Here is an 11874-nt window from a genome sequence, read left to right as displayed (position 1 = left end):
ATCACCAAGGACATCAGGAATGAAAGTAAGGGTAAGACCAGAATTTGGAGTTGCCACCAGAACAGGAATAGAGGGGAAATCTTACAATGGGGTCACTTTATTCCTGTGACAACTTTCTAAAGCTGGACATACACTGTGCGAATTTCAGCTGGTACATCAAGGAATTTGCACAGTAGCTGCCTCTGTCAGCACCCTTCCATCCTGTATCCTTCAATCACAAAATCAGCCGAGCCGCATGGAAAATCTTTGGGCAAACAGTGCAGGCAGACGAGCAGCTGCTGTCACGGTTCAAGTATTCTGACAGTGGCACACCCGTCATCATAAGAGACATGGAGGCTACCGTTGTCCGTTCCAATAGAGACTCTTGATGCAATGGGGGAGGTGCAGAGGGTGAGGCCCACACTAGGTGACACCATCAGAGAGGGTGACACCAAAATGACTCTCAGTCATTTTGGTGTCACACCCACTGAAAAGTTGTGCACTCTCTCGTGGACTGAGTGTCCGACAGCTGTTGGAGAAAGGAGGGGACCTGGTGGCATACCATATCCCACCGCATGAATGTCCCCTCCTCTCCCTGCCAGCGTCCATCACTGAGATGGCCACCAGCAGTTAAGTACCTGTGACATCATTATTACACGCATACATGATGATGTCACCTGTGCTCGTAATGACTTCAAATACGTGCGCGATGGCTGTCCTAGTGGGTGACACCCTGCGATCGCCCCGGGTGACACCCAGCCTGGGGAAGCCTCCGTCTTGATGGTTGGCGGCCTCGATCGGAGGTTCCTGGTCCAATCCAAAGCTGAATGGGATGGAAATTGTAACTAAATTGGTAATTTTGGAAGCGTTTGATCACCTACGATGACATGGCATGCTTTTTTTATTTTACAGCTACCAGACCATTTAAACTGCAGGGAAAGTCATTTGGAGTGCCAGTCAACAGCCATTTTCAACTGATATTCCATTAAATTTGGATCATTCAGTCACTAGAAGCCAGTAGATGATCGGAATAGCTGGTGGCACATTGCCCGGCTGGGTCAATCATTCTCATGCCCTGATATTTAATTTTTTGTTGTTTAAAAGCCGATATAAAGCTTCTAAAATAGCTGCAAATGTGATGCCTATATGACTAGTATAAAGTGTAATGTACATGGCTATTTTGTTTTTTCTTTGCACTAAATTTGTGGGGTAGTCTGAAAGTATGTGAAATAAGACTCTGAACTGCACCCCCTCCCCCATGCAAGTCAGTGTAGGTGCAAGCAAAGCAACTCAGGAGCAAGACATTTTCTGCTTATGTTTTACCTGCTTGTGACGTTGAAGCCTGTGTACACTGCGGATGGTTATTAGGATTTCCCACTTTCCTCTAGTAACCTGCCATGGGGATCATCTGACTGTACGTGCAGCACTTTGGTCTATTTTTGTGTTTCTGATTATTTTGGGTGCCAGTGAGTGTGCCCAGCTGTGATTGACAGCCCCCTGTCCAGTGTGAGCCCCTGTCCCCTTCCTCCGCCCCGCCCTCGCCCCGCCCACCCAGTGCTCCGCTGCGGGGGTCGGGAGGTCCCGGCTCAGTCCAGTGACGATCTGCAGCCATGGTAGACCGGGCGCTCCGCATCCTGCACTGGCACTGCCTGCTGATCGGCTTCTCCGCTGCTATCTCCCGGCAGGAGCTCTTCCCCTATGGAGAGCACCGGGGGGACCTGACTCTACCGGACGGGGACGACGAGACCTCCGAGGTGGTGAAACTCGCACAGCCCATGTTCTTCTACGAGGCCGAGTTCAAGGAGCTCTATGTGAGTACACTGAAAGCAGCACTGTTCCCAACATCTGTCTGTGTGAGCACTGAAAGCAGCACTGTGCCCAACATTTGTCTGTGTGAGCACCGAGAGCAGCAATGTGCCCAACATCTGTCTGTGTGAGCACTGAGAGCAGCACTGTGCCCAACATCTGTCTGTGTGGGCAGTGAGAGCAGCACTGTGCCCAACATCTGTCTGTGTGAGCACTGAGAGCAGCATTGTGCCCAACATCTGTCTGTGTGAGCACTGAGAGCAGCAATGTGCCCAACATCTGTCTGTGTGAGCACTGAGAGCAGCCCTGTGCCCAACATCTGTCTGTGTGAGCACTGAGAGCAGCACTGTGCCCAGCATCTGTGTGAGAACTGAGAGCAGCCCTATGCCCAGCATCTGTGTGAGAACTGAGAGCAGCCCTATGCCCAACATCTGTCTGTGTGGGCACTGAGAGCAGCACTGTGCCCAACATCTGTCTGTGTGAGCACTGAGAGCAGCACTGTGCCCAACATCTGTCTGTGTGGGCACTGAGAGCAGCACTGTGCCCAACATCTGTCTGTGTGAGCACTGTGCCCAACATCTGTCTGTGAGCACTGTGCCCAACATCTGTCTGTGTGAGCACTGAGAGCAGCCCTATGCCCAACATCTGTCTGTGTGAGCACTGAGAGCAGCACTGTGCCCAGCATCTGTGTGAGAACTGAGAGCAGCCCTATGCCCAACATCTGTCTGTGTGAGCACTGAGAGCTGCACAGTGCCCAACATCTGTCTGTGTGAACACCGAGAGCAGCACCGTGCCCGCCCAACATTTGTTTCTGTGAGTTCTGACAGCAGCACTGCGCCCAACATCTGTCTGTGTAAGCACCAAGAGCAGCAATGTGCGCAACATGTGTGTGAGCTCTGGCACTAAGAGCCGCAGTATGTGCATGTAGATGTGCAGTATAACTGTGCAGCACTGTGTTCTTATAGGGGGTGATGCACTGTGTACTGTATAGAATCTTCTTCTGTGTGAGCACTGAGACCAGCACTGACTGCACGCAGAGCTCGTATTGTTGGGAGAATGTAAACATCATTGCACACTGGTTTACTGGTTCCCCCTCTGTGTTCATCACTGTGTAGGTGTGCACATTGTATCTGTGTCCCCAGAGCCAGCACTGTGCACATTGTATCTGCGTGTCCCCAGAGCTGGCACTGTGCACATTGTATCTGTGTGTCCCCAGAGCCGGCACTGTGCACATTGTATCTGTATGTCCCCAGAGCCAGCACTGTGTACATTGTATCTGTGTCCCCAGAGCTGGCACTGTGCACATTGTATCTGCGTCCCCAGAGCTGGCACTGTGCACATTGTATCTGTGTCCCCAGAGCTGGCACTGTGCACATTGTATCTGTGTGTCCCCAGAGCCGGCACTGTGCACATTGTATCTGTATGTCCCCAGAGCCAGCACTGTGTACATTGTATCTGTGTCCCCAGAGCTGGCACTGTGCACATTGTATCTGCGTCCCCAGAGCTGGCACTGTGCACATTGTATCTGTGTCCCCAGAGCTGGCACTGTGCACATTGTATCTGCGTGTCCCAAGAGCCAGCACTGTGCACATTGTATCTGCGTGTCCCCAGAGCCAGCACTGTGCACATTGTATCTGCGTGTCCCCAGAGCTGGCACTGTGCACATTGTATCTGCGTGTCCCAAGAGCCAGCACTGTGCACATTGTATCTGCGTGTCCCCAGAGCCAGCACTGTGCACATTGTATCTGCGTGTCCCCAGAGCTGGCACTGTGCACATTGTATCTGCGTGTCCCAAGAGCCAGCACTGTGCACATTGTATCTGCGTGTCCCCAGAGCCAGCACTGTGCACATTGTATCTGCGTGTCCCCAGAGCTGGCACTGTGCACATTGTATCTGCGTGTCCCAAGAGCCAGCACTGTGCACATTGTATCTGCGTGTCCCCAGAGCCAGCACTGTGCACATTGTATCTGCGTGTCCCCAGAGCTGGCACTGTGCACATTGTATCTGCGTGTCCCAAGAGCCAGCACTGTGCACATTGTATCTGCGTGTCCCCAGAGCCAGCACTGTGCACATTGTATCTGCGTGTCCCCAGAGCTGGCACTGTGCACATTGTATCTGCGTGTCCCAAGAGCCAGCACTGTGCACATTGTATCTGCGTGTCCCCAGAGCCGGCACTGTGCACATTGTATCTGCGTGTCCCCAGAGCTGGCACTGTGCACATTGTATTTGTGTGTCCCCAGAGCCGGCACTGTGCACATTGTATCTGTGTCCCCAGAGCTGGCACTGTGCACATTGTATCTGTATGTCCCCAGAGCCGGCACTGTGCACATTGTATCTGTATGTCCCCAGAGCCGGCATTGAGTTAAAGCGCAGTGTACCCCTGCACAGACCCAGGGTCACTTTCTGCATACAGGCTGATGGACTTGCACTGTGTTCATGTATACATCACTGTGTGGCAGGTTACCTTGGCCCACAGAGGTGTAACGCTAAGCATCACTGTGCATATACTTGTCATCCGCTCTGTGCATATGTGCAGGATCTCTGTGACAGCACTGATCCCGGCACTGTCTATGCGTGGGGACACAGTGCCGTTTTTTAGATGCAGGCAGCACAGTCAGTATCTGAGCTTATCATTTTCCCACCATGTATGTACATCACTGTGTGACCCTGCGGGTAGATATATAGGACACTTTGTATTGGCTGCTTTGTATGTGCACACTCCATCTCTACCTCCATTATCCAATAACAGTGCTTGGAGCAAAGTGCTAACTTAGTGCCGGAGTGACCTGAAGAGTCCGTCTGCCAATAGGCCGAGCCTGCTTAATGAGGCTTTTTAGCCTCCTCCAGCTTACTTTCCAATAGGCAACGCGGGAATTACTATTATTACATGTCGGCTTCATGTCCACTCCTCATAGTATATCCAAAGCCAAAAGATATTTTTATTTTGGATCTTGTAGGGCCCGGTAGGCAAACTCCGGCACTCCCGCTGCAGGTGAAACTACAAATCCTGTCTGCCTGTGGCGGTCTGGGAATAATCAGAACCAACGTCAGTTCTGCGTTCTTAATGTAGAGATTTGTCTTCACTTCCTGTTCCAGCGGCAGTGGTCACCAGGACAAAAAGAGAGGTTGAATCTCCCGACATCAGCTCAGCATTTTGGGGCTGGTGCAGATTTGGGGGATTCCGCGATCGTGTGCGGTTGCACACAGCAGTTGCCGCGAGGCCCCGTTTATTTCAATGGGGTTACATCCGCGCGGCAATCGCTGAAAATAAGGACATGAACCTTCTTACGCGGCACTCACCGCACGTTTTTATTTTAACTGCGATTGCGCACAATTCCACGGGCGGAATCGCAGCGGGAAACCACGCAATCTGCAGGCGTGAATGGGTTACCATTAGATAATAATGGCACCGCCAGTGTAATCAGCGGTGGTGTGCAACTCCGTGACCGCGCGGCCCTCCGTCCTGGCCTAAGACCCCGTTCACACCGGGGCGGTTCGGCCGCACGGATCCGCCATACATTGCTATTGGGACCGTTCATGCGACCGCGCAGTTTCGCGCAATCCAAACCGCACCCTCCACCTTCGCCCGAACGGCTCCCTGCGCAATTTTTGCCACGCTAATCATTGAGGTTTCCATAAAGCATTCAATCGAACCGCGCTGATTAGCGCGGTTTTTGCCATTTTTTATTGTGTGTCAGCGCTGAAACACAATTAAAAACTCTTGAAACCTCCCTTTTCAGATCAGCGCGGTAACCGTGCTGATCCGCAGCCGCCCTGGTGTGAATGGGCTCTCAAGCTCTTCCATGCACTATCCAAAAATGTTTTACTACTAGATCCAATGTAAAAGAAATCAGTCAAAGCAAAAAGCACGGAGATTGTCATTATTGAAATATCAGGCGCCTGGCTGTCTTACTCACAATCTGCTTCCAGTACTTTGCGTCACTTACACGCATTCAGCTCAAATACAATAAAATAAATAAAATATACAAAATAATAATAAAATGACTTCTGGCTTTTCTGATCTTGTCAGTGTCAGAAGGCACTGAAGCCAGTAGCTCAGCTTAGCCAGGCAGCTAGCATTTCCAGGAAAGGTTTGGCAGTGGTAGCCTCTGTATTTCTCCTGTGACAGGTTCTCTTTAAGCCCTATGTACATATATCTCCTCTCAGTCCCCAGTATGGATCTGTAGATCAGTGCTGGGAACGCTCTGTAGCACTGGGCAGGGAAGTGCACTGTGGCATTTTCATTGCTCCCCTCCTGCTGGCAGCCCTCCATTCATTGTGGTCTAAGGCTCATCCCACAGCCGCTCCCACCCCCTCCTATTGTAAGGACGGGGGGTTGGAGGGGGAGTTGTGTCATCGGTTGGACACAGTTTTCGTGTACAGGAGCAATCACTGAGCGGAGTCCAGGAAACATTACTTGATAGTGCAAACAATGGGTAGATGTGGGCTCTGCGCGGCGGCGATAGTAGGGGGGGGGGGGGGTGATGGCTAGATTAAAGGGCAACTCCAGATGATATTTCTGAACAGAGGGGAATAGGATCCCTGTTGTGTTTTTATTGTTGACTGTGCCCCCATTGGAGAGATTTCCCATCATTTCCAGGTGGGAGAGAAAAGTGAAGGCAATCTCTCCGGTCAGCGCTCTCCACCGCGTCAGATCTCCATAGAATCCAGTGCACTCTGCACAGCCATAGACCTTGGATAATGGCGGGTACATAGGTGAAATGAGGGATGGCACCGTCATAATACCAGTCCAAACTGCCAAGTGTCCCCGGCACACCATTGTAACAATATCTGGGATATTTAAACTTTGTGTCTGTCATTGTGAACTGTGACTGCTGCCTGAGGAAGAGCTCCTTAGTGGCCTGGAAACGTGGTGAATACATGACCCATATTTATGGTGTGCTGGTGATACTTTGCATTTTGTCTTCTCCAACGGGTTCAGAATATACCCTGTGATTTGAGTAAAGAGATGTCACCAGCACACCAGTATGACGGACAAGTCGAAGTTCAGTGAGTCTTCATTTTTATTTTCAGAAGTCACTCAAAGTAGAGTCAAGCGCTTTCGGGGCCGCGCAGGGTCCCCTTCATCAGGCCTAAAGTGAACATTACAGGGTATACACCTTCACCATTATATACACATACATAGTAGACTGATTACCACAAAAAACACCCCTTTGGCGTCATAGTGACGTCATATTCCCGCCAGAACTAAGGTATATACAGAATATACCCTGTTTCCCCGAAAATAAGACCTACTCTGAAATTAAGACCTAGTTGTGACCATTCCCAGGGCCGGTGGTGGCATAAGTGGGAACTTGAAGAGCCGCAGGAGAGAATCAGCGGTGCCAGCGAAGCCAGCGCTAGAGGAAGCGAGGCGGCACCGGAGGGAGCAGAGCAGCATAAGCCGATGCCTCCTCTATAGCGCCGCCTCCTGTCACAGGCGGAGTGATACCAAATGCACTCCGCCTGTGAGGAATCAATAGTGAAAGTGCGCTTCGCTCATTCTGGTTACCAAATTGCTCTTGGAAAGGTACGGCACCCCTGATTGCCCTGATCACCCTATTCCTAAATTTGCCATTTTGGATTATTTAATTTGGATTTGCATTAACTTTGGATTGTTGTACATTAAAAAAAAAAAATAAGACCTAGTGTGTTTTTTCGAGCCACAAAAAATACAAGACAGTGTCTTATTTTCGGGGAAACACGGTAGTTACATAGTATTTGAGGTTGAATAAAGACGCAGATCCATCAAGTTCAACCTTTGTGTGTGATTTGTGCATGTGTGTGTATGTACACGAGTCCATGTCCTTGTTTTTAAGAGTACCTGTCCCCCGGTATGTTGCGGTCCCTGAGGAAGGTATCTGAATGCTTTTTGAATGATTCAGTACTCTCAGCTGATACAGCTGCTTGCGGCAGTGAGTTCCAAACTTTAACCGCTCTTACTGAAAAAAAGCCCCTCCGCCCCTTGAGGGTAAATCTTTTCTCCACCAATTTCAGGTGGTGGCCTCTAGTCCTTGTTAGTCCTTGTTATGGAGTGTACTGTAAACAGTTTATTGCTGCCATCACCTCCAAACATTTTGTACATCAAAATCATGTTCCCCCTTAATCTCCTCACTTCCAGCGTGAACAAGTTTAGATTTAATAACCTCGTCTCATAGCTTTGGTCCTCCAGTCCCTTAATTTTAGTTTTGTTGCCCTTCTCTGGACTCTCTCCAGCTCCAGGACATCTTTTCTGTGGATTGGTGACCAAAACTGGACCCCGTGCTCCAGATGAGGCCGGACCAGCGATCTATACAGTGCCAAGTTATAAAAAAAAAAAGTATTCACACTTCTCGGGTCTACTAAAGGGGTCAACTTTAAAGGAGAACTATGGGGTCAGGGCTTTTCCCCATATTTCTTCCAAGGGTCACGGGAGAACACAAACTAGCTACAGCTCGCAGTATACTGAGACGCCGCAGCCGGAACGGATCCCAACATTACTGTCTGGATCCACCCAGCTGCGTGAGTGACAGCTGGCTCAGCCTATCTAGAGGCAGAGCCAGCTGTACCCGCCCCCTCACCCGTCCGTTCCGCCAGTCAGCGCTTGAGGATCGAAGCGGGGAAGGTGGGAATCCCTGCAGGCAGCCGTTAGTGACAGTCACGGGAGAACTTGGATATGATGTCAGTAGCCCCAGCAGAATCTAAGTCAGTCAAGTCACACTCTATGGCAGGAGTAGGCAAACTCCAGCCCTCCAACTGTGGTGAAACTACAAATCCCATGATGCATCTGCCTCTGGGAGTCATGCCTGTGGCTGTCAGAGTCTTGCAATGCCTAATAGGATTTGAGGTTCCACCACAACTGTAGGGACGGAGTTTGCCCAACCCCTGCTCAGTAGCATTTCCCTTTGCTCCTATGTTGGCAGCTACATAAAAGGTTATAAAGGTTGAATTAGCTGGGCCAGCACAGAAGATAGTTTGACTCTCCCAGAGGAGGAGAGGGCTTTGATGTGCAAGAAGGAAGAGCGAAGTGCTAGGGAATGAACTCTTCCTGCAATTGGCACATTTTTGGATGCGCATTGCAAGTGAATAAAAAATAATTTATGAAAAGGGAAAACACTATAAGTAGGAATTTAAAATACCAGATTTTTCTGTACTTTTGTAAGCTGGTGACATGGCCTCTTTAAGCCAAGTGTCTAACTGTATGCGTGTAACAAGCCAGCCAGTGCGTTAGTATGACCGGGGATCGTAATTACATGTGTCTGTACTTCCAGCCATGTGAATTCCATTCCAGAGGGGACAGCCTCTGCCTTCTGCAGCTCCGCGCACACAATGAGACTCTATGTTGTCATTGAATCACTTAGTGGTTTACATTTTGCTTTTTGAACTGGGCAGAAAATGGACTCGCATTACAGGCTGGGAAAAGAATTCTTGTCATGGAAAAAGGACATATTTGTGCATGGCCGACCAGGGGGTGTGTCTGTGGTGACACAAGGCATCTCTGTCCTGTAATGTGGACGGAGTGTTGTCATTGTGTTTGGTTGTTTTGCGGTTTCCATGAATTATAAAACCCTCTTCTAGAGACTCCGGTGAGAATCTAATGAATTGACTCATTTTATTCTTTAATGTCGGCCATAAAGTGTAAAATCCCAATCTATTTTTTCAGTGGGTTCGCCATCATGTCTCGCTGTACACAGTTTTGCTGCTGCCTTGCCATTATCAGCAGCGTGGTCAGCCTGCCGTGTGCGCTGCTTTAGTAGGCTGATGAGCTGCCTATTAGGTCACTGCTGTTCTCTCTCCTTGTGCAGGGTGACTGGTCTTGTCTCCGCCCCCTCCTGTAATAAAGACCAGTCACTGCTGTTCTCTCTTCTTGTGCAGGGTGACTGGTCTTGTCTCCGCCCCCTCATGTAATAATCACCAGTCACTGCTGTTCTCTCTTCTTGTGCAGGGTGACTGGTCTTGTCTCTGCCCCCTTCTGTTGTTGCTGCAAGCAGCCTGTAGTGGGTGGGGACTGTTGGGCCCCTCCCACATCTCTGCTCTCTGCACAGGCTCTGTACAGCACAGTGTTTTTTATATTGTATTAACTGGACTTGCAAAGGAATTTGGTGGATTTATATTCTTTATGGCTATTGAATATATTTAAATTAAGGTTTTTATCCCAGGAGTTCACCTGTAAGGCTGGTCATACACTTGCCTATTTTGTAACACTTCTGGAAACTAGGGGGAAAAAAACATATCAAAGAATTAGGCAAAGTGCAGCAATCTGCCGCCTACTCGATCAAACACTCCCTGGCTACTGGCATTGTGGTTCTTCTCATTGATGCTGCTTGGAAGCTGTAAAGCGGTGAGTGGGAGATTGCAGATATCTCAGATCCTAAATTTGTTGTGCCAGAAACAAGCGCACTGTTTTAAAGATATGGAAAGCTAAGGTGCCATGTTTGAATGAGAGCAGATCATTGGGTATGAGTCGGTGGTGTCACTAGGGGGGTGCGGCCCGCACCTGGCTGATACCATTTAGGGCTGCAACAACTAATCGACATAATCGATTATAATCGATTATTGAAAAAGTTGTCAACTTTTTCAATAATCGATTAATCGGCTTCCAATCAGTTGGCCCTGTTCACGGCTCCACACACGCTGTGCGCTGCACCTCCTCATCACCTCACGCTCGTCGCTGCCAGACCCGCCCGCATCCACGCTCTTCACACAGCACCTCCTCCCCGCCTTACACTCACTGCCCGCCCACATCCACGATCGGCACAGGGACGAGGGGAGATGTAGTAAGGGGGAGCAGGTGTGGGGGGATGACAGCCACCAATAGACAGGTCCAATCTCAGAAGCAAGTTGCTGGAAGACTGCTCAGCTAAGCCTGCACTTTCCCACACATGGTGCTCTATAATGTATTGCTGGGATTTGTAGTCCTCTATAGTCGGTGCCATTCTGCATTGATTGCTGTATAATTTTACACTTTCCTTTTCACTATATTGCACACCACACTTTTTTTTTTTCTTTTTTAACTTCCACAGCTCCAAGCTTGCTCCTGTGATGGAGTCCCATTTCAATACAAACTAGTAGTCCATCACTGGAGCCATTTTTAAAAATGTATTTTATTGTTTATCCGATTAACCGATTAATCGAACTTAATAATCGGCTAACTAATCGATTTTGAAAATAATCGTTAGCTGCAGCTCTAATACCATTGGAGGAGTGACACCAAAACGACTGACAGTCATTTTGGTGTTACCCCCTCTGAAAAGTCCGGCACTCGGGCCTGACAGTTGCAGGAGAGAGGAGGGGACCCGGCGGCATACCTTATCTTGCTGGGTGAACGTCCCCTCCTCTCTCTGCTGGCATCCATCATCAAGATGGCCACCAGCAGGCATCACCAAGATGGCCGTGCATGCGCAATTACATCATCGCGCACGTGGTGACGTCACGTGCTGCACGATGACGTCACGGCAGGGTATCACCCAGTGTCCGCTCTGGGTGACACCCGGCCTCAGGACACCCCTGCTATGAGTATTGGTCTGTACAGGTCCCAATTCACAATGGAGCCATGTGAGGTTAATGCTTGTGGTTATTATTATTATACAGGATTTATATAGCGCCAACAGTTTGCGCAGCGCTTTACAAAACTGAGGGAGACAACAATACAATTTCAGTACAGGAGGTAGGAGGGCCCAGCTCGTGAGAGCTTACAATCTAGTAGGTTGCTCTTGTTTTATGTCTATGGATGATGCTGTGCAATGTACAGCACGGAGCAGAACACGGCTCAATTCAGAGGTTCTCTCTTCTCTCTCTCTCTCCCTCTACCTCTCCCCAGCTGCCTCGCAGACGGTTCCTCTTGGCGTGTAACAAGAGTACAGTGTGTCCTCTCAGGGCCACGGTGCTCCAGAGCAGCCCCTCACTAATCACTGCAACAACATCTGGGATTTTCTCCTTAATGACTTTCTACAAGAACTTTTTTGCTGCTTAAGAAAAACCAAAAACATTTTTTTCTCGTTTTCGACAGCATAGCGATTTAGATCTCTGTAACGATGTTATCTTCATTTATAAACCTCGAGGGGCTGAAAATAAGCACATGGAGTGAACTTGTAAACATCCAGAACTGTT

General features: G+C 49.4%; 1 protein-coding gene across 1 annotated transcript in view; it reads left to right on the top strand.

Annotated features, from left to right (window-relative positions):
• The first annotated feature begins 1515 nt into the window (after nucleotides 1-1515).
• The window catches only part of NID2 (nidogen 2), a 64095-nt gene continuing 53736 nt past the window's right edge, over nucleotides 1516-11874 (top strand). The window contains exon 1 of the mRNA XM_018558378.1: nucleotides 1516-1790. Coding sequence (XP_018413880.1) covers nucleotides 1590-1790 — 201 coding nt within the window. The 5' untranslated portion in view covers nucleotides 1516-1589. The remainder of the gene's footprint in view (nucleotides 1791-11874) is intronic.

This window comes from Nanorana parkeri, unplaced genomic scaffold (assembly GCF_000935625.1).
Source record: "Nanorana parkeri isolate BGI_ZX_2015 unplaced genomic scaffold, ASM93562v1 scaffold335, whole genome shotgun sequence".
In the NCBI taxonomy this organism is placed as follows: domain Eukaryota; kingdom Metazoa; phylum Chordata; class Amphibia; order Anura; family Dicroglossidae; genus Nanorana; species Nanorana parkeri.
The sequence above is the reverse complement of the archived record's forward strand: the minus strand, read 5'-3'. Positions and strand labels throughout refer to the sequence as shown.